This window comes from Passer domesticus, chromosome 31 (genome assembly GCF_036417665.1).
Source record: "Passer domesticus isolate bPasDom1 chromosome 31, bPasDom1.hap1, whole genome shotgun sequence".
NCBI lineage: Eukaryota > Metazoa > Chordata > Aves > Passeriformes > Passeridae > Passer > Passer domesticus.
Genome location: NC_087504.1, coordinates 419,306 through 444,092, shown reverse-complemented (window position 1 = coordinate 444,092; position 24,787 = coordinate 419,306). Strand labels below are relative to the sequence as shown.

General features: G+C 51.6%; 2 protein-coding genes across 2 annotated transcripts in view; both read right to left on the bottom strand.

The window, feature by feature from the left end:
• Window positions 1–24,787, bottom strand: part of LOC135287768 (zinc finger protein OZF-like) — a 218,462-nt gene that overhangs the window by 91,336 nt on the left and 102,339 nt on the right. The window lies entirely within an intron of this gene.
• On the bottom strand, window positions 1,767–12,392 carry LOC135287760 (uncharacterized). The gene is made up of 9 exons (XM_064400978.1): window positions 12,291–12,392; window positions 5,934–6,083; window positions 4,775–4,903; window positions 3,782–3,919; window positions 3,398–3,574; window positions 3,121–3,264; window positions 2,862–2,963; window positions 2,465–2,499; window positions 1,767–1,773 (listed from the first exon to the last, which is right to left on the bottom strand). The coding sequence occupies exons 1-9, from the start codon at window positions 12,390–12,392 to the stop codon at window positions 1,767–1,769; spliced, it is 984 nt and encodes a 327-aa protein (XP_064257048.1).

Sequence of the window (24,787 nt, the reverse complement as noted above, 5' to 3'; positions counted from 1 at the left end):
CTTTCTTCATTTATTTTACACTTTTCTGGTTACCTCTTCTCACTATTTCATCACATACTAAACCTCTAGCTATCAACTCTTCAAAGGAAATTGAACTAATTCAATCACTCTTCTTCTTAGTCTCCTTACTGAGTCACTCTCTGCTGCTCAAGGACCTTCCCACAGGTTCTTGGACCAGGGACTCCCATCCTGCCTTGGTCAATCCCTCCCAGGGGCCTCCCTTGTTCACTTCTTGCTTTCTTCCTTTCTCGGCCGGTCTCCTGGCGGAGATCTCGCAAACGCGGTACCGGCAGCTCCCACTCACTTCGGGGGTCCAAGGTTGCCCAGCCCCCGTCTCAGATACTCCACACACACTCACACATGCACACAGCAGCCCCCCAGACCCAAAACCTCGTGATACTCACAGCCTCCTTTCCTCACGAGGGTCTTGGTGCACAAAGAAGTTTTATATGGCTACTCCCTTTCTCCTCTAAGCCGCCACTCTGATAGGAGCCTCATTTGCGCGCTCACAATAACTAATTTGCTTATGCGTTATTGTAATTAAGGCTCTCTTTTCCAAGGGAGACTGGTCTAGTCTCAGGACCACTTAAAAGTCTGGTGGTGGGGAGCTCCTTTCCCGAGGGCTATCCACCTCCCCGGGACTTGGAGAGCCTTCCTGGGTGTCGGCACCAAAATTGTTGTATTTGCCTTTCTTCAGCCGCTCTGGGCTCAGAGTTGCTGCTCTTCTGGCTCAATCCTGCCTAAAGCCAGAGAGCTTGGCCTCCCCCACGGCAACAGGAACAAGACTCGGCAAGCAGGCACTGGAGCTCAGTGCCTAAGGCTGAGGGGCCGCGGGCTCCAGTCTCGAGCACAGGGAGGGCACACGCCCAGCCCCACAACTCCTGGCCTCACAGCCCTGAAAGGCCGGGACCAGGGTTCCACACCTGATGCCAGGGGTTTCCTCCAAACGCCCACTGAGGAAGTGCCAGAGCAGCCGGCTGTCAGGAACAAGGCGGCTGCCAGGGGGCTGCTCATGGCCTCTGACACCCAATTGCTCAGGGCTTCCCAGTGCCCCAGCCCCTCAGGCTCTCCCCCAGCCCGGCCAAGCTGCCCGGCAGCAGCGCCGCAGCCCCACAGGAGCTCCAGAGGAGCCCCAGCCAGAGGCACCTGGGAGCCCTCAGCAATGCAGCCAGCAGCACACGGCCAGGAGGACACGGATGGCGCTTCCTGCCTGCCACAGGCCTTGTGGCCATCTCCAGGCACCGCTCCAGCAGGGATCCCCGCAGCTCCGGCCCTGCCCACCCGCTCTGCCGGCAGCACAAAGGCTTCAGCAGAACCACCACAGGCCAAGGGGCTTCTGGCCATTGTCCCTGCAGCACTGCACGCCTGGGCAGCTGGCTGAGTGCAAGCACCATTTTCCCCCTCCTCATCTATGCCCTGTGGATGCAGGGCAGCAAAAGAAACATCCTGGAGCCTGTGTATTATAACGCATTCTATATTTATAAAGTAAAAGCAAACAAAAAGGAGAACATTTTAGAAGAAAAAAAAAAATTCCCCATTACTCAGGGGGTCCCAGCAAAAAGAGCCTCTGGGATTAGTTCTCCACTGAGCTCCAGCAGCTCAGCCTGCGGAGACGCGAGAGACGCGGCCGAGCCTTCCACACCCTGCGCAGCTGATCTTGCAGCCTCTGGAACCTGGAGATTGGAGCCCGCTCTGCTGACCTCAGGATGCACAAGGTTTCAATGGCCAGGCTTCCGACACCAAGGCTGATGTCACTGGCCGTTTCTTCAAGGGCTGCAAGAGAAAGGAACAGAGTCACGGTCAGAACCTGGACCTGTGGGGATGCGAGCAGAGTCCCCTGCCAGGGCCATCCCAGCCGGCTCTTGCCATGGCCAGGAGGGAGCAGGGACCAAGGGCATCAGCCTGAAGCTGCTGGCTATGGATCCTCCATGTGGCCCTGAAATCTGTGTGTGCTCTGCACAGACCAGCCTTCCTCTGCACCAGGAGCAGAGCCCTCCACAGCTGGGGCAGGGCTTGCAGGTCTTCACCCGCCAACCACTGGTGTCAGCCCGCTGCCCTCACTCACCAGTGTAGATCATCAGGAGCTCTCCTGGCTGCCCCCTCAGGTGCCGCCCGGCCACCCCTGTGAACGCAGAGCCTGTCAGGGCGGCAGCGGCACAGCTCCCTGCCAGCGGCGCTGCCAGCGCTGCGGCCACACGCCCTGCTGGCCCGGCAGGGCTCAGCCCGGGCCCTTGCCGCACGCTGCCGCCCAAGGGCACGGCTGCCAGAGGGCGGCAGCAGCGCCCGGGCCAGGCGGGGCGCCACGGCGCCGGGCCCGGATGGCGCTGCCGGGGCAGCGGGCGGGGCTGGGGCCGAGCTGCGGCGGGCCGGGGAGGGAGCCCGGCCTCGGAGCTCACCCATGAACCTGATGGCCACCTCTCGCAGGGGCTCCTGGGGGCTCTCCAGGTAGCGCAGGGCCCGGCGCAGCTGCTCGGCCGCTCGGCTCGTGTCCTCTGCCAGCTGCAGAGAGCGGCAGCAGGGAAGGCTCGGCGCGGGCTCAGCCCCTGTGGCGGGCGCTCCCTGCGCCCAGCCCCGGCCTCCCCTGCCCGCACAGCCCTGAGGCGCGGCCAGCAGCCGCTGGCGCCGGGCTCCGCAGGGGGCAGAGGGCCGGCTGCTGCCCGGGGAGCCGCGGGGCCGCCCCGCAGCCCCAACGCGCCGGGGCTCCATGGGCACCCGGCTCGGGCCCACAGCAGCCTGGAGAAGAGCCCGCGCGGCCTCTGGGTGCAGCAGCGGGCAGGGGCACAGCTGCCAGCCCTGCACACTGAGCACCGCTCTCAGGGGCCTTCTCCAGGCTGAGGTTGGGGATTCTCGGTCGTCCTTACCAGGCACTTGCTGAACTTCCACAGTTTTTCCTCCTTCACCAGCTTTTTTATATCCCTCCTCTTCAGGAACTTGGCTGCACAAAGCAGCGTTTCCCGAGAACACTGGAGAGCAGCAGAAACGTGGAGATGGCCCCACAGCCCAGGGCACAGGAGCATCCCAATGCCACAGCCCTGGGGGAGGCTGCAGCCTGCAAGGCGCCAGGACAGGAGGCAGCCTAGCCCCCTGCCAGGGAGACAGCAGCCGGCCACAAGTCCTCACCTCAGCAACAATCTGATTCTCATCATGGCAGTGGAAGTAGAGTGGCAGCAGGCTGTGGTGCACGGGTGACTTTCCATCTTCCGTTAATAACTCCAGCATCTCTTGAAAGACCATCATGGAGCTCAGCTGCACCTGGCTATCATCCTGTATGAAAGCAAGAACAAAAGAGCTCAGCATCAGCTGCTTCGGGTCCAGCAGGGCACAGGCCTGCATCTCCACAGGGCACCAAGTGCCCGGGCAGCAGCCAGTGGCCGTGGCTGTGGGCACAGAGCCTTACGCGGTCAAAGAGTGGCAGGAGCACCTCAGCCAGCTGCAGGGCGAGGGAGCTGGGTATTGGGGTACCATTATCCAGGAATAAATATCTGAGTAGGAGAATGGTCATCCTGATCACGTCACTATCATTTTCCTCCAGGAGCTCCACAAGACTTTCAGTCAGACTCCACATTTTTTCAGCCTGTGTGGAACACAAGTTTGTGAAAGGCCACCCGGCTGCAGCAGGGCCTAGAGGCCAAATCCTGTCCTGAAGCACTCGGGCAGCTGAAGCGGGAGGCAGGAGAGCTGGGAGCAGCTGCCCCGGGCCCAAAGCCCAGCCAAGCCCAAGTGACAGCGTTTTCCAGCCCCACACTGCCGGCAGGGCTTCAGCCACTGCCCCCCTTCTCACCATCAAGGGATTCTTGCCCAGCACCACGAGGCCTCGGAGTGCCAAGTGACGCCTCTCCCCGTCCTCGCTCCGCAGGTTCGTTGTCATGATCTCCAGAACACTGTCGCTGCATTCCCTCAAGTCCAGGCACTCGAGGACCTGAAAGGCACAGGGCAGTGACAGAGCACCCGGCCAGCAGCAGCCCAGAACCGCACAGGGCTGGGCCCAGGCAGCACCACAGGGCACGGGCACCGTCCCAGGCAGCTGCGGCTACGAGAGGGCAGAGAGCTGGGAGGCAGCTCAGCGAGGCAGCGCTGGCCTTCAGGCTCACCTCCACAATGAACACCAGGGCAGGGAAATCCCAGTATGGCATCTCTTTGCTGAGCAGGCCGAGCAGGTAGAATGCAATCCCACAACAAAAGTGTATGGATGAGTGGCGAATTTCTCTGACAAGAGGAAAAAGCAAACAAGACCCTGAGCCAGTGGGGCAAACCTCTGCCAGGAGTGACGCACACAGTTCACATCTTTCCTCACCACCCTCCCAGCAAGGGGCCCTGGGCCATTTGGGAGTTGTTTGCTCCAGAGCAGCCTCCTCTCCCAGCCTTTTCCAGTCTGCTTGGCCATCCCTCAGTGACAAGGGCCTCTGGCCCACAGCCACAGGGACTGTGTGGGGCACCCTGGACACAGAGCACAAGTGGCTGGAGCAATGGGGAGAAGGGGGTCTCACCTGGCCAGCAGACCCATGGCATAGTGGTGGGTGTCAGCACAGAGCAGCGTGTCCCAGGCACCCTTGCGTTCCATTGCCACCACCACATCCTCACAGCGGAGAAGGCAGAGCAGGGACTTGAGGGTCCGCACTGCAAACCTGTGTGCAGAGCAAAGCCCAGGTCACACTGGGAGCACTGGCTCCTTCCCAGGCCATGTGGCAGGGACAGGAGCTCTAGGATGGGAGCACCTGTTGGGGCTGGTGGCAAGGCCGTGTTCTTCCTGGCATCCCTTCCAGAAGGTATCCACCTCTTCTGGCATATCCAGAGTGCTGAAGAACACTTGGAAGAGCAGGTGCACAAAGAGGTGTGGGAAATACACCTTCATTATACGTGGGATGCAGGGCACCTGGAGGACCTTCCACATCACCAGAGTTGCCTGCAAAGGACAAAGGCCCAGAGAGAGCGCTCAGTGCCGAGGTGTCCGTGTGGCAGGGCCCGAGCGTGGCAGGGAGAGGCCCGGAGAGACGCAGGGGGAGCAGGGGGCCTGGTGGCCCTGAAGCTGCCCCTGGGCCAGGTTTCAGGCCAGTGCCTGAGGCAGGGAGATGCAGTGGGGGAAGGAGGATGGAGAGCTGCTGGAGAGGCAGCCTTGGGGCCAGCAAAGGCCACTTGCAGAAACTCACAGCCAGGGCAAAGACACCCGTTTTGTCCCCATCGGAGGTGCACGTGCTGTGCTCCGGCCAGCTCCTCAGCACATCCAGGAGCACCAGCTGTGCCAGCTCCGCAGTCCTGCTTGAGCCCATGATGGTTTTCCACATGGCCGCGGCAGCTCTGCAGGGTTAGAGCTCTGTCTCAGGGGGGTGTCAGACACAGCACCGCTGGGAGCTGAGCTGGCTGCCAGTTCTGCCTCTGCCCTCTGCCCCTGGCCAGCAGCAGCCAGGCAGCCCAGCCCTGTGGGGACAGAGCCCTGAGGGGCAGGGAGGGAGCACGGCAGCAGGCTCGGGGGCTGACATGCCAGGGCTGGGAAAGGGAGCAGCCAGAGGGCCGTGGAAATCTCTGCTGCTCAGGCACCTGGGCCAGGCTGTGCAGGGTGATGGGCTGGGGAGCCCTGAGCCCTCTGGGCAGCTGGGCCCTTACCTGTCACAGGACGGGGCCACACGCAGGAGCGTCATGACTGCGTCATTTGTCAGTGCTTCAGTGAGATCCAGCAGGGCCATGTCCAGCCTGTGCTCAGCGCAATCATTGGCCAGGAGCCACTGGTGGATGTACCTCACCATGGCGGGCACCTGGAGAAGGCACAGGGAGACTTGGAAAGCTGCCAGAGGGAGCAATGTCCCCAGCTTCCCCAGAGATGTTCTTCCCATCCCACCACACTGTGATGGCCTCAAAGGCTCACAAGGACCAGCAGGTGTGGCTGGGGAGGCCAAGAAGTTCCTGGGAGGATCAAACGCTGGCCACAGGCTGCTTACTTGCTTTGGATGGTAACAATCTTCCTCTACAAGCATATCCAGCAGGGCAGCACTGGTCTTGCTTTGGAAGATGGGCGAGTATGGTCTGTACGCAGCGCCCCTGGTGATGGTCTCTTCCTGCCGAATCCTCTTGATGAATTTCCAAATGAGCTGTAGGAGAAGGGCAAGAAGCCAGGGATGTTCCATGGAGTGCTCAACACACGGTGCTCGGCTGAGCAGGGACAGCAGGCCCAGCCCAGGTGGGCATGGCTGCAGGTACCTGCGCTGTTCTGCGGAAGCGGCCACGGCTGGATTGCTGCTCTTGTGTGCGCTCCACGGCTGCATCTGGCAAAGAGCGAGCACAGCCAGAGCTGATGGGCTGCGGGAGAGGCCGGAGAACACAGCCCAGCCCTGTGCTCCCCAGGCAGGGACAGCCCCGGGATGCCCCAGGGGGATGGAGCATGGCCACTGTGGGGTGTCTGCCTGGGCCCTCTTCTGTCCTGTCCATGGGCATTTCCCCAGGGGATGGGATGGGATGGGATGGGATGGGATGGGATGGGATGGGATGGGATGGGATATGCCACAGGATGGGGCCAAGCTGGCTGCAGGCTCCAGTCCTATGGCCCAACTCTGCCACTCACCCTCCTGTGGTGGATGGAATGGCACCCCCTCTTCTGTCTCCTGTCCTGGGTCAGCTCCAGAGCCTTCTTCCTCCTCCTCCACCCAGGCCATCCTAGGGTCTCTTGGGGGTCTCTGCTCCATGTCAGTGACTGGAGCTAGTAGCAGGACAGATGCCTTGGAAAAGCTCCGGAGCACCAAGTCCCACGCTCTGCCCTCGAGGGCACCTGCAGAACAGAAGCCTCGGAAGGCCACAGGTCACCAGGTCCTGAGTCTGGCCTTGAGGTCAGCTGCAGGAACAACGCCTCAGAAAAGCTCCAGGTCAGACAGGAACGAGTGTGCTGTGCGGGGGCTCCTCACAGCACCGCTCTGTCCCGTCCTGTCCCGTCGCCTGCTCCGAGCGCTGTGGAGTGTTCTTGTCACCCCCAGCTCCTATGTCACCACGTGTCACAAAGGACACACTCCTCCATTCCATGCCACCGTGACCGTGCTGCAGCGTGTCACAAAGGAACCTTGCACACACTGCCACCTGCCCTGGGGCCGCCCCCAGCCCACCCAAAGTGGCCCAGGTTGGAAGGAATCCCTGGCCCCAAGTGTCTAAGGCAGCCCGACAGGATCTTTAGGAAGGGCTCAGCCCATCAGCAAACGCTGTCCTGCTCTGCGGGCTCAGGGCAGCAGAAGGAGCCCCCAGGGCTGCCGAGGCAGCCGCGCTGGCAAGGGCACGGCGCCTTCCAGGGAAGCTGGCACGGCCTCCTTGGGACACGTCCTGGCTGCTGGCCATCCTAAACCCGCGGCTGTGACAGGCACAGGGAACGTGTGGGCCAGGGCACCAATGCTGCTCTGAGCCCTGGGGCCCGGGCAGCGCTGCTATCAGCAGGTGTGGCAGAGTCCCCGCCCAAGCAGAGCTGCCACCCCCCGAGCCCTGGCAGCGCTGCTGCCCCTCTCCTGCCCCAGAGACCTGTGCCCCGGGGGGCTTGTGTGCCACAGGGAGCCAAAGCCCACGTGCACTGGGGGCTGTGCTCCTCCCTGCAGGGGCTGTTGGCAGCAGCACCTGGAGCTCTGCTGCAACACTTGGTGTCTGTCAGAAGCTCGTACTACATGCTGGAAGTGTTTTGTCATTAAAGTAATTTCCTGCAGCACAAAAGCCTCTTTACCGTGATGACACAGAAGAATCTGGCATTAAAGACTCCTCACTTCAGGAAAGCTTTACTTTCCATTTCTCAACTCAAGTAGTTCCAAAAAAGTTGCAAACTCCCCCAATCAATTGTGATGGCCTGAGAACATGAGAGTTGGAAATTGCCTTCCCCTCTCAAAGCAGCAACTCATGTGCCTTGATGTCATGCATTGGGAGTCACTTTACAAACATTACACTACCCAGAGGTGAACAGAAGGCCATTCTTTGCTTTCAAAGGGTTTTCAATGAACGGATGGTAACATCCTCATTCCCTTAAGGAATAGAAGCTCTAAAAGAATGCAAGTCCTCTTCTTCCCTGCAGGATAATCAGGACCATGATCAGACATAGTCACAGGTATTCTTTCTGCCCTCCATAACCAATGCTCCACCAAACCACAGATGCTGTCTTCAAACTGACTCCAATTCCAGCCTAGACCTCTCCCCTTCCAGACAACTCCTTCCCCAACCTGCCCCCCAACACCAATCCCCCCAAACACCCGCACAGGAGCCCTCAACACCCCGCCAGGACCCCCAGCTGTCCCTGTCCCTCCGCAGAGCTTTCCCAGCCTCCAGCAGACCCCCTGGTTCCCTGCACGTGCCGTGGGATGGCCCTCAGGAGGATCTGCTCCAAGGCCTTTCCCGGGAGCAAGCTCAGGCTGCCAGGCCCATGGTTCCTGGATCATCCTTCCCACCGAGCCTTCCTGTGCACGGCTGTTCCCTTGGCACATTTGCGCTCGGCTGGGACTTCTCCACTCACCCAGGGCTGCTGCTAAAGGATGGAGAGCAGCCTGGCAAGCTCTTCCTCCAGCTGCCTCTTTCCTCTTGGGGGAGGTAGAACATTCCACAGGCAAGAAACTGGTGTCTCCACAGACCCTGGATCCATGCTGGGACAGACAAGGATGTGAAGTATGTCATATGGAAAAACTCTTTATCACTAACCGCTCGCATTTGTTCTGTCTGTTCCTTTGTTACCCGTGGTATAAAGCAATACTCACTCGTTTGTCATACACAGAGGCCCCCGCCTACACAGCTCATTCACACCATGTGGGTTCAAGTCTGATGGGTGCCTTGCACAGGTGGCACAGGGAGTCCCACCTACACGGTCCCGGGTCAGGGGCGAGCGTCCCCTTGGTGGGTTAGAGTCCCAGAGTTCGGGAGTGGTATGCTAACTGGCATTGATTAAATGTGGCTGGAATTTGGATTGGGAGCTGGTTTAGAGAGTTTATTAAGTATTATAATATCGTGTGTGTGTCCATGTGTTAAATCTGTCAATGCAACATCGTTTATTCTTTGCTTATGTGAAGATAAGGAAGGGAATGTGCTCAACACTGTTACCTTTTTCCTTTGGGGATGGAATGCTATTAATTGGAGTAGAAGTAGTCAGAAAATTGAGTGTGTGTTCCAAGTTTCATCTCTAAGAATGCAAGAAGTGGAGACACAGTCTCAGAGGGAAACAGCGTTGTATGGTTGTCCTGGGTTGACTATATGATGCTTTTATCCCCAGTCGTCTTGTTCTGTTTATACTAAATAATAAGTTTTACACCTTTAAGATTCTCTTCCAGACAGTGAAGAAGGGAGGGAAGAAGCACGCAGTTTGTTTTCAGACTGCTCTCACTCCTACACAATTCTGCTCCTGGACTGTGTTGTCTGCGGATGGACAGACAGATGGACAGAGCTCCTTTTTTCCTCTTTTTTTTTTTTTTTTTGCTTTTAGTTAGTTTTAGCTAGCTGAGGCAAAGAAGTTCCCTGGACTGTGATTTTTCCTTTTTCTTGGACCTGTTCAAGCCTGCTCTGGACTGAACACCCAGAAGAGCACCGGCAGCTCCACCTGTGGCCCCCTGGCCGGGCCTGGGCCGCGGCGTTTCCAGCACCAGAGAGACTGATCAGAGACTGAGTGAGCCGAGCTGCAACCCGGGGAGGGGACTGTTCTGAGTTTGCTTTTTTTTTTTTTGGAGTAGCGAGAAGTTTAATTGTTTAATATTGTTTGGGTTCTATTGTTTAATAAACAGGTTTCTTTCCACTTTTTCTGCAAGGGGGTATTTTCTCCCAAACTGGTTGGAGGGGGGAGGGGCAATTGGAGCTGCTTTTGTAGAGAAGCCCCTTTGGGGGTTATGTCCCAAACAAGCCCCGAACCAGGACAATGGTCTTGCAGATTGGAAATTGAAATTGATTGTCTAGAGAACTTAAAATACTCTGAGGAGGTTCTGGAGGACATAGGTCCCTGGCAGCCTAGCTGGGAATTTTTCCAGCAATAGGATGATATCTTTTGGATGCTCGGAGCACCTTAAGCACTCAGACAATTTTCTAGTTTGTGGGAAAGCCCCTAAGTACCCTTTTGTGTTGTATGAAAGAGTGTGAATATGTGGAACTGCATTTGCATTGTCACCCAGAGGGGCTTGGCAGGTGAGGGACAAGGAAGAAGTAGATGGTGAGAAAGGCCAGAGTGACTCTGACACGAATGAGACTTACAGTCTGACAGGAACCAAGTGCAGGAGCTCTACCTGCATTTCCATTTTCTGATGAGGGGAGTGGCAGGGAAAGCAAAGTGGCTGATGCCCTATGCTCCTTGTAACCCTCTGATCCCTTGTTTGTTGTGTATGGGGCGTAGAGATTGTAGTCCTTGTAGTGGCCCAAACAATTGGCCCATAGAAGAGAGCAATAGCCTACTTCTCTAAACAACTGGATGAAGTGAGTAGGGGACAGCCTGACTGTGAGCAGTTGCTGCTCTTGTTTCAAACATCCAGGAAGCCTGAGAATTCACTCGAGGTCAACAAATAATTGTATTTATCTCACATTCAGTAGCAGCACTTCTTGAGCAAAAGGGTGGGCGTTGGCTTTCACCCTCCAGATTGCTTAAACATCAGGCAATTTTGGTGGAGCAATCTGGTATTACCAAACTAATCTCTTCTCTAGTTAATCCAGCAGCATTCCTGGCCACTCACCAGACAGACAAGGAACATTTGTAGCATGACTCTATCAAGACCATGAAGTCCACTTTATTCCAGCTGCCCAGATCTTAAAGAAAGCCCAAATCCAGGAGCAGAATCTCAGTACACAGATGGGAGTGGCTTTGTAAGAGCAGATCAGTGAAAATCAGGATATACAATTAGCACAGAGCAAGTCAGCTCAGAAGCAGAGATAATCACTTTAAGCTGTACCTTCTGACCAGCCTGAGGAAAAAGGATCAATATATGAACAGATTCCAAGTATGCCTTCAGAGTAATATGTGCCATGAAGCAGTTTGGAAAGAAAAGGACTATTGACAGCTCAAGGAAAGCAAATTAAGCATCAAGAAGAAATCTTAAAATTGCTGGAGGCAGTACTAGTACCTCAAGAGGTTGCAGTTATGCACTGCAAAGGACATCAGAAAGGAGAAACAGACCCCAAAAGGGGTAACAGGTTGCAAAAAGAGCAGCAGAACAAAGCCATGCTGAGTTTTGGGCACTAATTCCCAAAGGTAAGGAACAATATGACAATGATGTATGTCGTATAATCAGAAAGATCTAGAATTAGCAAGGAATTTATGAGCAGAATGGAAACATATTGTTTTTGCAACTCCTCAGGTATAGACAGTTATACCTGAAAAAGCATTGTGAAAATTAATTACAGATGAACATAATTGTATACACTGGGAAGAGGATGCCTTACATAATTATTTGAGAAGGACAAGAGTAAGATGCAACCTGTACTCTAGTGGAAAGCTGGTAACCCAAGGGTGTGAAATGATGTCTTAGAACCAATCCACAAACTAGGACTAGAGTTGAGCTTGGCACAGTAGACAAGGGACAATATCCTGGACAGCACTGGCAAGTTGACTTTTCTCAATTGCCAAGAAAATGGGGCTATAAATACCTTTCACCTTTCACTGATACCTTCTCAGCGTCACCTGAAGCATTCCCCACCCAAAAAAATAAAGCTAAAGAAGTTGTCAACATTTGGTTAAACAGCATAATGCCCTGGTTCAGAGTGCCTTTAGACGTCTCCTCTGATCGAGAGCCACGTTTCCTAGCAAATATTGCACAGCAACTTTGCAATAAGCTCCAAATCCACTGGCACCTACACATGCTGTATTGGCCACAGGCCAGCAGCCAAGTGGAAAAGAGGAATTATCTGCTAAAACAACAAATAGTCAAAACTGGACAAGGGGCCAACATACCTTGGCCCCAGGCCCTACTTTTGGCTTTATTATGGATTTGAGAAGACCAAGAACAAAAGAAAATCTGAATCCCTTTGAAATACTGTACAGAAGACCATATAAGCATAACTGTCAAGGGGAAGACATTGTACAAGTTGGGGAGGGGTATCTGCAGAACCATGCTGTGCAACTGACAAAACAGCTGCAGCAAATAAATCAACACATTTTGAGCAGAGGAGCAAGAGGATGCTCCTCTCCACAAGTCCAGCCTGGGGACCAGGTATACATCAAATCCCGGGGGGGAAAGCCTCTTATCCCAAAATGAAAACGACTCTATTTAGTACTTTTAATCACTTATACAGCCTTTTAGGCTTGAAGCGTTAACATCTTGGCTACACTATTCCAGAATTAAAAGACTTCTGCAAAAGGCAAGAGGAGTACACAAGTGGACCTCAGAAAGAACAGAAGAAACCAAGATGCGCTTCACACCATCATTGTCTTCCAGATATTTCTGATCGGAATCCAAGCCACAGTAGGTGACTGTCACTACCATCATGATCTCCTTGGCCTGCGAGATCCTGCTAGATGGAACACTCAAAAATATTCAGGACCTAATTGGCTACAAGGGATTAATAATGTAAAAACTCTTTACACTATTTTAAGGATTAATGACTGAGCAGTTGAAGATTGAGGAAAACCTGACTCCATGCCAGCCTTTCTTGTCCCACCTGAAAGCAGGACCTCTATGGCGTGTGAATTTGAAACTCACAAACCTCTTTTAGTTGTGATTATTACTGTGACCATGCACATCCGTGACCTTTCTAACAAGCAGCGTGTGAATCCATTCTCATGTGATTCCTATCAGGATTTTTCGCTATGCAAATTAAAATGGGAGACTATAACCTAGCACAAGATAGTTCCCTTCTTCTGCAGGGCACAGGTGGGGTGGGAGGACCATCATCACACAGAGATACAGGAATTGAGCCTGCCAGGAATGCAACCCAACACATATTGTTTCCAGCAGGCAGCTCTTGTGCCACTAGAATAATAAATTGTCCTGTTGGTATGCTTAGTACATGGAACAGGTCTCATAGAGCATCTGCTTTTGTGAACTGAATTTCATTCTTGGCATATTCCAGGCCATCAGAAATAGTCACCAATCAAGTTGGAGGGGAAGCCGGGAGCACAATCATCCTGTTAGGGTATATCATGCCCAATGTCATGACCGCGTGATGGCAACCCAGATATGCATGGACTCCTGACAGCACAACTACATCCTCTTATGGGCTGAGGTACTCAGAATACTCAGCCATTTGTAGTAGGAACTTTAGTAAAGTAAGTGTAATTTGTAATAATACCAGGGGCCAGTGTAAGGTTTCTGAAGGTTTCTGAAATGCTTGCCTAAAGGCAGGCAATGTATCTGAAGAAACCAGTTACCATGCCTTGGGTACTCGACAAGGAGCAAAACAGAATGGGTCACACAATAGGCATTTAAAATTAAAACAAACAACTTTACATTAGCAAACAATGGCATAGCATGGGACCCATATGTGAAATAATATAGTCTCTCACTCTGTGGTAAGAAAAACAAATGAACAATTGTTGCTTTTAGATCCACAGTACTCTCTGAAAAAGCTGGATGTAAAGATAGAGGCTAATAGAACCAAAATTAAACAGCAATACTACCCGTTCATACAGCAAAGCCTAAAAGGCTGGGAGACATGGATACATTCCCAGACACCAAATCATAGGTCTAAAAAAGGCTTAAGGGGACAGTTTGGGTCTGAACTGGGAATATGAAATTCTATTGATCAAGAAGTCTTAATAAATGAAGCACTGTGAGTTTTTATATTGGACAGACACAAACTCCTCTCAGATCAGCCCTGCTAACACTTGCCCAAACCCACAGCCTGGCAGCTAACCTATTAACCACCCTGGCCAACAATACACAGCAGGATTGTTTCCAGCAGTCGTTGGCTTTATGGGGAAACTACAGGGTAACATTTCTTTAGCATTTCAGTGTAGACAAGCTCAGCTGTGGCTACAGTCTGTAATCTCAGGAAAACTTAGAAAAAGGAGAGCTGAGGAAATTGCCAAGAGAATTAACTAAATCATGCCTAAAAATGAAACCACAAAGGAATTTGAAAAAGACTTCCACACTTGGTGGCAATTGGTCAGTTTCACATAGAATAAACAGAACCCTGCAGTCTTTTACATTAACCATTAAGAATGCAACAAAATACTGTGTAATTCCAGTTTTGGCCCTTGGAGTTATAAGAACTCATGTAACTTTCAGTCCCGTTCAGCATAATGTCTGGGCCATTTTCAACAACAAAACTGGAAACTGACAAACTCGTAGTATCAAAGCATGTGTGCCAAGGGATGCACTGAATTTTGTGTGCAAAAATGCAGGGCTTGACAGAGAGGATCGGTGTCTGCACACTGAGGGCAGCCCTTGTATTTGTGAAATGAGCCCAGTAACCCATGCACAGTCACAGGTATGTTATGTGGGAAGGGGATGTGCCTGGGTGAGATCTGCTAGCACAACTATTACAACAGATTCATTAAATGAAACTGCTAATGGTAATAACTTCTCTATTCGTAATTCACAACCAAAAGCGGATATGACTTCAGCTGCACCACACAATAACTTCTCTTGAGATTATGCAGAATGCGTACGATGTGTATCATGAAGCACCCAAATTCCAAACTGGAAGGAACGTTGATGTTCCAAAACAAATACTGTACCAGCCTAATATAGAATGGCTAGTGGCAGAAGTCAAAAATGCATCTCACAGAGCCTTATGGACACTCAAATTGGTACCAAAGAAGTTACCAAAATCATCACTAAAATAGAGAAAGATAGAGAACATCATGAGTCAGATGTCTTCTTGTGATGGACAAATCTGCAATCACCAACAGCTCCTCAGATTTTTAGCTTCCTCAGCAAACCCGTTCTAATTTTTAAAAAAATGAACCCTCCTCTAAACCATCATGAACCTATGGATGTGGTAGAAAATTAAAAGAGCAGCATAACAGTACATATGTCCTGTGGACTGTGGAGGGAATCTTGCAAAAGAATTTGCATCAGGATAAAGAGAAGGGGAGGATGAAACAAGGCCTTTGTTTGACATAAGCACAAGCAATTCACATAAGCAAACAAGTACTTAGCACAGACACAGGGAAGTACTTAGCACCAGTTAGCATAAGAAAAACCTGGCGGGCCTAACTTGACAGGAGAGGGACTTGAAAAAAGCTTTAGACACATTCTAGCAGAAGAAGGAAGGGCAAGTAGGCAATGAGCCCTGTGCAGGGAAGCCATGAGGAAGAAGTGCTGCTTTAGGGCATGGAGACCGCTCTGGCCAGCGCCTGGACATCAGCTTCAAGTACAGGAATCTGACAGAATGTATTTCTAACCCCCTGCCTATGCAATCACCTCAGCAGGGTAAAGATGGATGGTATTTTTGATGCAATTCCTACATCAACCCACTGAAATTTATACATGGCAGAGAAGCATTTTGGTGGGGTGCAGACCCTGCCCTCCCGTCAGCTCAAGAAAAGGGCTTTTGGTGGACAGTGCATTTGTCTGCAGATTTCTTTGAATTAGGGAGACCCCTCGGGACTGCTGTATCCTGAGGGAACACCATGGGCCCTGACCTGTGCCTCAGCTTCCTGGACCGCTCTTGGCCAGCATCCTGACGTGGATGCAGGACAGCTGCGAGGCACTGCTGGGACCCAGCGGGACAGGACCGGCTGTCTCGTGTCCACGGAGCCCCCCTCACACAGCCAGGGCCACCCCAAAACCAGACAAAGGCTCACGTGTCAGCAGAGAGGAGCAAGGAGCACTGGGCTCCTCTCAGGGGATCTCAGCGTGGTGCTCCAGTGGGAGGGGCAGGCAGGCCACCCACCTTCAGGGCATCCCCTGCATCAACAGGGCGTGCATTTTGTCCTTTTCATCCCTCCACAACAGAACCAGGCCTGACATCTCCTCCTCTGCAGTTTTTCCACTTAGGACGTCATCTCACGCTTGGCTAGTGCATCAGACGAGGCCGCAATGGCTTCTGATACCACCTCCATGCCAACCACAGCTCCACTGTGTGCTGTTCCTCTTTCACAGGTTGACTTCCCATCAACTGACCATTCCATTGTTTCTCTCAAGGGTCACATTCCCACCAGTTCAACCATAAGGTTTCCTTCACTGTCTGTTCTTCATTATCTTGCTGACGTGCACAGCAGCGGATCAAATGTGGCAGGGCCTTAGACACGATGTGGCTCCTGACACACAGGCTCCTTGTGCCACTGCTGGCCTTCCGTGTGCTCAGCAGGATCTGTACCTGCACAGGGTTGTGGAACTGCACCTTCAGCACAGGGACCGTGCCAGCCTGAGCTGCCCTCGTTCCTCTGGGTCTGTGCACAAAACACGGCGTGGCAGAGAACGGCAGCAGGGGCCTGTGTGTCCCAGGGCCCCGGATTTGTTCTGCTGCAGCTCCACAGGGATGCAGGCAAAGTGAAGAAGCCAAACTGTTTATTCATGGAAGGCGAAGCAAAGGAGTGAGCTGGGAGGGGAAAAGGGGAAGGGCAGGATCTGAGGACTAGAGGGAACGAGCCGTGAACAGGGAGGGAGAATGGAGGGAAAAAGAAGGGATGGGCAGAGTCTGAGGGCTGGAGGGAGGGAGCTATCTATAAGCAGGGAGAGGGCTGAAGCCATGCAAGTTTCCCACAGGCTCAGCTGTGCCAATCATCAGCGGTGCCTGGAGCTCCAGCTGGTCTCTTCTGGTCTCAAGGCAGTCTCATCTTCCATGGCATTTGCAGGTCTTCTACAAACTCTGGTTCTTCTGTGCCAGTTCTGCAGCTCTCCCACTGACTATCTGTTGAACTAACATGTATGCCTGGGAAGGGCTGTCATCTCTCCTCAGGGCTTGAAGGGCTGGAACGGAGAGGAACAGAGCCACAGTCAGAGCCTGGATCTGTGGGAATCCTAGGAGACCGTCCTGCCAGGGCCATCCCACCCAGCTCTGGCCATGGCCACAAGAGAGGGGGTGTCAACTGGATCAGCTGGCCATGAATCCACACTCCCACATCCCTGCAATCTCTCTGTGCTCTGCCCATGCCATCCCTCATCCACACAGGGAGCGAGCCCGCCGCAGCCGGGACAGGGATGGCAGCTCCCTGCCCAGGCACTGCAGCTCTCCCTGCCAGCCCCGCTGTCAGCCCGCTGCCCTCACTCACCAGTGTAGATCATCAGGAGCTCTCCTGGCTGCCCCCTCAGGTGCCGCCCGGCCACCCCTGTGAACACAGAGCCTGTCAGGGCGGCAGCGGCACAGCTCCCTGCCAGCGGCGCTGCCAGCGCTGCGGCCACACGCCCTGCTGGCCCGGCAGGGCTCAGCCCGGGTCCTTGCCGCACGCTGCCGCCCAAGGGCACGGCTGCCAGAGGGCGGCAGCCGCGCCCGGGCCAGGCGGGGCTCCACGGCGCCGGGCCCGGATGGCGCTGCCGGGGCAGCGGGCGGGGCTGGGGCCGAGCTGCGGCGGGCCGGGGAGGGAGCCCGGCCTCGGGGCTCACCCATGAACCTGATGGCCGCCTCTCGCAGGGGCTCCTGGGGGCTCTCCAGGTAGCGCAGGGCCCGGCGCAGCTGCTCGGCCGCTCGGCTCGTGTCCTCTGCCAGCTGCAGAGAGCGGCAGCAGGGAAGGCTCGGCGCGGGCTCAGCCCCTGTGGCGGGCGCTCCCTGCGCCCAGCCCCGGCCTCCCCTGCCCGCACAGCCCTGAGGCGCGGCCAGCAGCCGCTGGCGCCGGGCTCCGCACGGGGCAGAGGGCCGGCTGCTGCCCGGGGAGCCGCGGGGCCGCCCCGCAGCACTGGGGCTCCATTGGGAGTCTCATTCCAGAATGAATTTGTGGTAGACTAAAGCCCCTCACTCCCCATGTTGAATAAATTAAATTCCTGCGCCATAGGCCTTATACTACGCAGTACTGTTTGCTTTGATTAATTTCTGGGCATCATTACGCAATGGATTTCAGTAGCATCATCCCAGGAAAGCTTTTGGTCCAGCCCTGCATCCCTATTTCAGACTGTACAGAAATTTTGTGGACTTGTTCCCACTCTACCTGGAATCTTCCAGCACTGCAGATGTTCAGCTATTACAGCCCTACATGGGAGAGACATTAATTCATCCAGGAAATGTTTCCAAAGGCTTTGTGGGAAATCCTTGCTTGGTTTCGGTAGTGAAATTTGTATCCTGGCAATGTTGGAACTTATTGACTTTTTCAGCATGTGTTTGCTGATGTTTGTGTTATGAATAGAAAGTTGTATTTTTTTTAAAGTTTCAGAGTTAAAAAAACCAAGCCAGACCGAGTCAGACTCCTTTAGGTTCCCTGCCAAGAAAAGCCCTTAATCACTCGTTAATGGCAGGTGATTAACTGATTGTTTCCCTGATGCTAGCTGTATGCCAAGGAGATACCAAGGGAAACCCTCCAGGGTAAAGAGATGGGCAGTGACACCAGAGACAACATGCAAATGAGAAATGCAGTGCAACCTGGGTTTTTACAGTTTTACAGTTTTTATAAGAAAAACCCCTAAAATCACGAGCCAAGAAGTGACTTAAAGTGACGTCTAAGGATGGGAGCATTGTCCCGTACCTGCTTGAATCTATTTATTTCTCACCCTAACCTGAAAAGAAACTGATTAAAGAGACCCCCCGGGTTTCTAAACCAACAAACCAAGGACTCAACGACTCTCCCGTGAGGACAGAGTCCCCAGTTCTGCCTGCAGACCAGCGGACAAAACTGCATCATCCTCCTGCTTCGTGCCACGCCTGGGAGCAGCGGCGGCGAGGGCGCAACCCATCGATTTCTTCCCACCTGAGCTGATTCTTCTTAATAAAGGCATTAAAAAGGAGAAAGATCTCCTGCCCATTTATTTCAGCTTGGGGACTCGTCCGGGACAGCCACGCCTGAAGAGGACACCAGGACTGGGACGGCCGCCCACCCTGGACCTGCAGGACAGCTGGCTATCAGGACCAGAGAAGATCGGCTTGGGACAGTGACACGGAGCAGCGTCGGATAGGTGAGAATATCCGGCGGCGGGAGAGGGAGGTGAGCGAGTGTGTGTGCGTGAGACGAGGGCCGGCAGCTTGGCCCCTCGAAGCGAGTGAGGACCCCTCAGTACCGCGGTTCCGCACCCCCGTGAGGGGGCTGGCCGGGAACAGGGGGAAGGGAGTGGAACTGGTGATTGAGGCGCCTCCAAAGGGGTAAAGAGGACCCCCCTCCGGGCGTGCGGAGGAAATAGCTGTGTGAGTGGCACGCACCCCACAAGACCCCCCTCCGGGCGTGCGGAGGAAATAGCTGTGTGAGTGGCACGCACCCCACAGGACCCCCCTCCGGGCGTGCGGAGGAAATAGCTGTGTGAGTGGCACGCACCCCACAGGACCCCCCCTCCGGGCGTGCGGAGGAAATAGCTGTGTGAGTGGCACGCACCCCACAGGACCCCCCTCCGGGCGTGCGGAGGAAATAGCTGTGTGAGTGGCACGCACCCCACAGGACCCCCCCCTCCGGGCGTGCGGAGGAAATAGCTGTGTGAGTGGCACGCACCCCACAGGACCCCCCTCCGGGCGTGCGGAGGAAATAGCTGTGTGAGTGGCACGCACCCTACAGGAGCTGTGTGAGTGGCACGCACCCCACAGGACCCCCCTCCGGGCGTGCGGAGGAAATAGCTGTGTGAGTGGCACGCACCCCAAAGGCCCTGATACAGGTCCTAACGAAAGAAGTTAGGGTATCAGGCAGTTTGGCCCAGACAAAGGAGGTCGGGCGCCTCAGAAGCCAGGGTTTCGAGGTTTGACTGTTTGAGCCTTGGCAAGGGAAGGCCAAGGTCTCTCTAAGTCCTGACGAAGGAGGTCAGGCGAACCTCAGAGGTCAAGACCTCGAGGATGTTTTTTTGTATTTTGGTTGTTTGTTGAGTCTTGGCAAGAAAGCCAAGGTCTTAACAAAGTCCTGACGAAAAGGGTCAGTGAAATTGGAGTTTTGGCAGGAGGTCGAGACTTCTTAAATAAGATATATTTCCTTTAGAGAAAATGACATCTTGTGATTTGGCAGAAAATAATGGGAGGGTGCGGTAGTAAGAAAAGTGGCCAAAGATTGAAGAATATACCTCCCCACAGTCCCCTAGGTGAACTATTAGAGAAATGGGACTTTATAGAAAGTACAGAAGGATTAGATAAAGTTAAGATGATTCATTACTGTTCAGAAGTGTGGCCAGAATTAGAAGTGCAAGGAGGATGGCCATGGTGTGGGACGAAAGACAAGTGGATGTGTCAGCAGCTGAGTAACTATCTGACGGCCCGAGAAAATAGAGAAGAAGAAAAAGCAAAGGCCAAAGCTAGGATCATGGTTGCTATAGCCAGAGAAAGTGTGGGAGCAAACAACCCTTTCCTACAGTACAAGGCCACAAAAGAGTGGGGGAGTACACCACCAGGAGCAGGCAAGAATACGGCAGTACTGTCAGGGACAGGAGGCATAGAGAGGCCTCGAGTCCCTTTGAGTGAAAGCTGCTGCTATTACTGTGGAGCAACTGGACCCCCCCCCAGACTGTTTAGCCTAAAGTTGTGAAACCTTTGCTAGCTGATCAAGATAGCAAAGGAAGCAGCTTTAAGACCAGAAGATCTGGTAAAAGTGTTTTTTTTTTTAAGCAGAAACCACACCCGAGTAGGGAAAAAGAAAAAAAAAACTCATATTTTGTGAAATTTAAAGTTACATCAAGGGATATGGGGGAGTGGTTAATATCTGACGGACGGGTGTTGCTAAACAAAGCACTTGCTGGGACAGTGCTAACAGAACTACATAAACTAACCCACTGGGGAGTCCAAGGACTATGTGATTATTTCCTAAGAAATAACCTGTGCATAAGCGTATATGACCTAGCAAAAACAATTATAAAAGAGTGTTTAACTTGCCAAAAAAAGTGAACCAGAATGAAATAGTGAATACCTTAGACTCAGACTGAGGTCCAAATTTTGTGGCCCAAACATTGCAAATTATAATTGAAGCTTCAGGAATAAAGTGGAGATTGCATACTCTGTAGCACCCCCAGAGTTCTGGGAGGGTGGAACAAATGAACAAAATTCTCAAAAATGAATTGACTAAAGTGTTTACCCCTAGCGCTCTTGCGCATCAAAACAAGACCCCGGTCTGATATAAGGATTTCACCTTATAAAATTATTTTTGGACTGTCATTCTTGTTAACACCCTATAGCACAGGAGACTACCTGGAAGGAGAAGAAGCTACAAGGAAGTTTTTAGAAATAATTAGAAGAACTCTAGAAGGACTTAGAAAAAGAGGATACCTCCCCCAAACCTCCCCTCTTGATACAAAAGCACACGACATCAACCCAGGAGATTGGATTTTAATAAAATCCTGGAATTATAGACCATTAATGCCTAAATTTGAAGGCCCCTTTCAGGTACTCCTCATCGCTAATTCGGCTGTGCGAACCAGAGAAAAAGGTTGGACTCACATTACGAGAATTAAAGGACCAGTCCCACCCCCGAGCATTGGACAAGATTCTTCAGTGTCTGGTATTGGACCAGATTCCACACCACTCTCACCCCCGGGCATTGGACAAGATTCGTCAGTGTCTCCTTCTGGTATTGGACCAGATTCTACACCACCCTCACACTCTAACTCAGGACAAGATTCAACTGCATCGGGAGTTAATTCAGCTGAGTATACTATTATAAAAGGACCAAATGACTTAAAATTGACATTCAAAAGGACTGATAAACTGCGTAAGAAAAAAGTTTAGAATCATAACATGTCTTGAAGTGTTTTAAGAAATTTGTAAAAGTTAAAAATTGTTAATAAGTAATTCTGGTTAAGTAGTCCTAACTTAGTACCAAAGACCCCAGGTTAATTTTCTCCAGAGTGCTCCCCTAGGAGGGACCAAATTAGCAGGGACAGATCAAGAGAGGTTTGACCAGAGGAGCAAGAGACTCTAAAGAACTTGGAGACTTTTTCTCAGTAAAATCCTCAAGAGGCAAGGCCGGGTGGGCAGGCTGTGCAGGATGACCCATACCGGACTCTTGGGAAGGGTAGTAGTGCTGGCTCTGATTGCTGGTGGTGCTCTGGAGAGCCCAGGAGAGCTGTGCAATGAGTACTACCAACCTTTCTATGAGAAAGAAGTAAGCTCCTTGCTGAGAGTCCACAACAATTGTGTTAACCTCTCCCAATTGATCTTTTATCAAGAAAATAAGAAAATATATTGGATAACCCGGAACACCGCCACCTTTAGGCAGCCACTCCTGGGAGAGCACCCTGTAGGAGAAACCTGGTGGTGCTTTGAACGTGATGCTACTGAAGCAAACCTGGTAAATCTGGTAAAAGGAAAAAGTATTTCTAAATATTGGGAGGGCACGACAAAAATTAATCTCTTTCAGGAAACCCCTAAACGCCTGTTTTGGGTCAATGGTACCACAACATCCACTGAATTGCCAAGAAGCTGGTCTAGTAGCAGCATCATTAAAATTATAAAACAAACTGTCTTTATAATACACAAAGAATCTGGATCAAGTTTAAGAGTTCCTATATATGAGGATTTGAGAAAAACAAAACTGAAGAAACAAGATATGTTAAACAAAATTTTGAAACTACAATCAGAATTGGAAGTAATATCTAATCAGACCGCATTGGCTCTTAATCATATTAATGACCAACTCAACCAAACCAAAACAGTAGTTTATCAAATCAAATTAATTGTGGCAGTCATTAGAAACACTTTAAACGAAATAAAAAAACTAGCATATTTAAGAAATCAAAAGACTCTTACACTTGATTCCAGTTGGTGGGATAATCTATGGATTTTCAAAAAAATGGAAAACTATAACTTTCACTGTGGGTACACTTGTTAGTCTGTTCTTATTTCCATGTTTAACAAAAATAGTGACATCTGCTGTACAGAATAACCTAAAGATCTCTAAAGGAATTAACTTGAAAAAACCAAAAAGGGTAATGAAGTTCAGTAAATATGATCACCCAAGTGCTGAGGAAATGTATGATCAATACAAAAAATATAGGAAATTCTATGTTAATAAGCCAAAAATTATAAGTTGATGCAAGCTTAAGCTTGATCAAAGAAAAATAGGGGGGAACTGTTATGAATAGAAAGTTGTATTTTTTTTAAAGTTTCAGAGTTAAAAAAACCAAGCCAGACCGAGTCAGACTCCTTTAGGTTCCCTGCCAAGAAAAGCCCTTAATCACTCGTTAATGGCAGGTGATTAACTGATTGTTTCCCTGATGCTAGCTGTATGCCAAGGAGATACCAAGGGAAACCCTCCAGGGTAAAGAGATGGGCAGTGACACCAGAGACAACATGCAAATGAGAAATGCAGTACAACCTGGGTTTTTACAGTTTTACAGTTTTTATAAGAAAAACCCCTAAAATCACGAGCCAATAAGTGACTTCAAGTGACGTCTAAGGATGGGAGCATTGTCCCGTACCTGCTTGAATCTATTTATTTCTCACCCTAACCTGAAAAGAAACTGATTAAAGAGACCCCCCGGGTTTCTAAACCAACAAACCAAGGACTCAACGACTCTCCCGTGAGGACAGAGTCCCCAGTTCTGTCTGCAGACCAGCGGACAAAACTGCATCATCCTCCTGTTTCGTGCCACGCCTGGGAGCAGCGGCGGCGAGGGCGCAACCCGTCGATTTCTTCCCACCTGAGCTGATTCTTCTTAATAAAGGCATTAAAAAGGAGAAAGATCTCCTGCCCATTTATTTCATTTGCATCTGGAAATGGAGAAGAGATTGTTGGAAGCTTGATATATTGCGATGCCTGAACTTCCCTGTTTGTGGCTCCCCAGTGCCGTGCTTAGCAGGCACCCAGTTGTGTTTGGACATGAGCTACCACTGTCAGACACGCAGCAGCTGGAGCATTGAACATCAAAGACTGAGCTGATGTTTTTCCCAGAACACAAGGAAACATGGCAGTGCCTCTGTATAATCTGACTGTCCTGTGAAATTCAGCAGCTGGTGGTGTTCAGGTGCTGCTGCTGCTGTTATAGATACACAGTACAATACTGGCCTTTTCAAATGTTGAAATGGATTCTATATGTGTGGTGTTAAAAGAACTTTGCTATAAAGATCTCGTTTTCATTTCTGTTGTTAACTAAAACTTAGAAACAGCTGATGTAGTATGCTTGTGTTAAAATGCCTGCTTGCATGGGATACCATCCAATGAACATGTGATGAGGACACCTGCTACAGATATGTCAACTATCAGCACTCACGGTCTGAAGAAAATGTGGACCAAAGCCTGTCACTGTTGAGTCAGGAACCGAAGTGAAGTGACACATTAACTCTCTTCAGCAGGTTAATGCTGAGTTTATTAGAAAGCCATTCCTTTTTATACACTGTTCCAATACAGCTGGACCTGACTGGTCATTTAATCAACACCCCGTCACCACTGGCTAATTAAGAAGATGCTCTTTGGTAAACATCTTATCAGAAAACAACTGTTCAAAACACCAGCTGCAAGATTGTTTTCATTCTTTCTCTCAGCCTTTTCAAAACTCCCCAGAACAATTCCTGGGAATGTTTATGTGGCCTTCTCACTGACCAGGCTGTCAGTATCCACAAAAGCCCGTAAATGGAGGTGATGGTAAGAATGGACTAAAAGCACAAACAAGGAATACGCATGCTCTAAAAAGGCAGACATGAGGAGGAGCCATGCTAAACAGTTCTTGAAACATGGAAACTGGTTTGGAGAAAAGTTCAACATGCATAATTGTTTGTGAATATGTAACAGGCAGATGCAATAGAAATGGTATACAAAGAGTGTTTTCAAAATAGCTGGGATAGTCTAGGCTGAATGGCAAAAGGCATCCAGTCAAAAATATTTGCTTTATTCTCTCCTATTGTACTTTATTACATTTTCTAATTTTTTTACAGGAGAGTGAACCTTGTT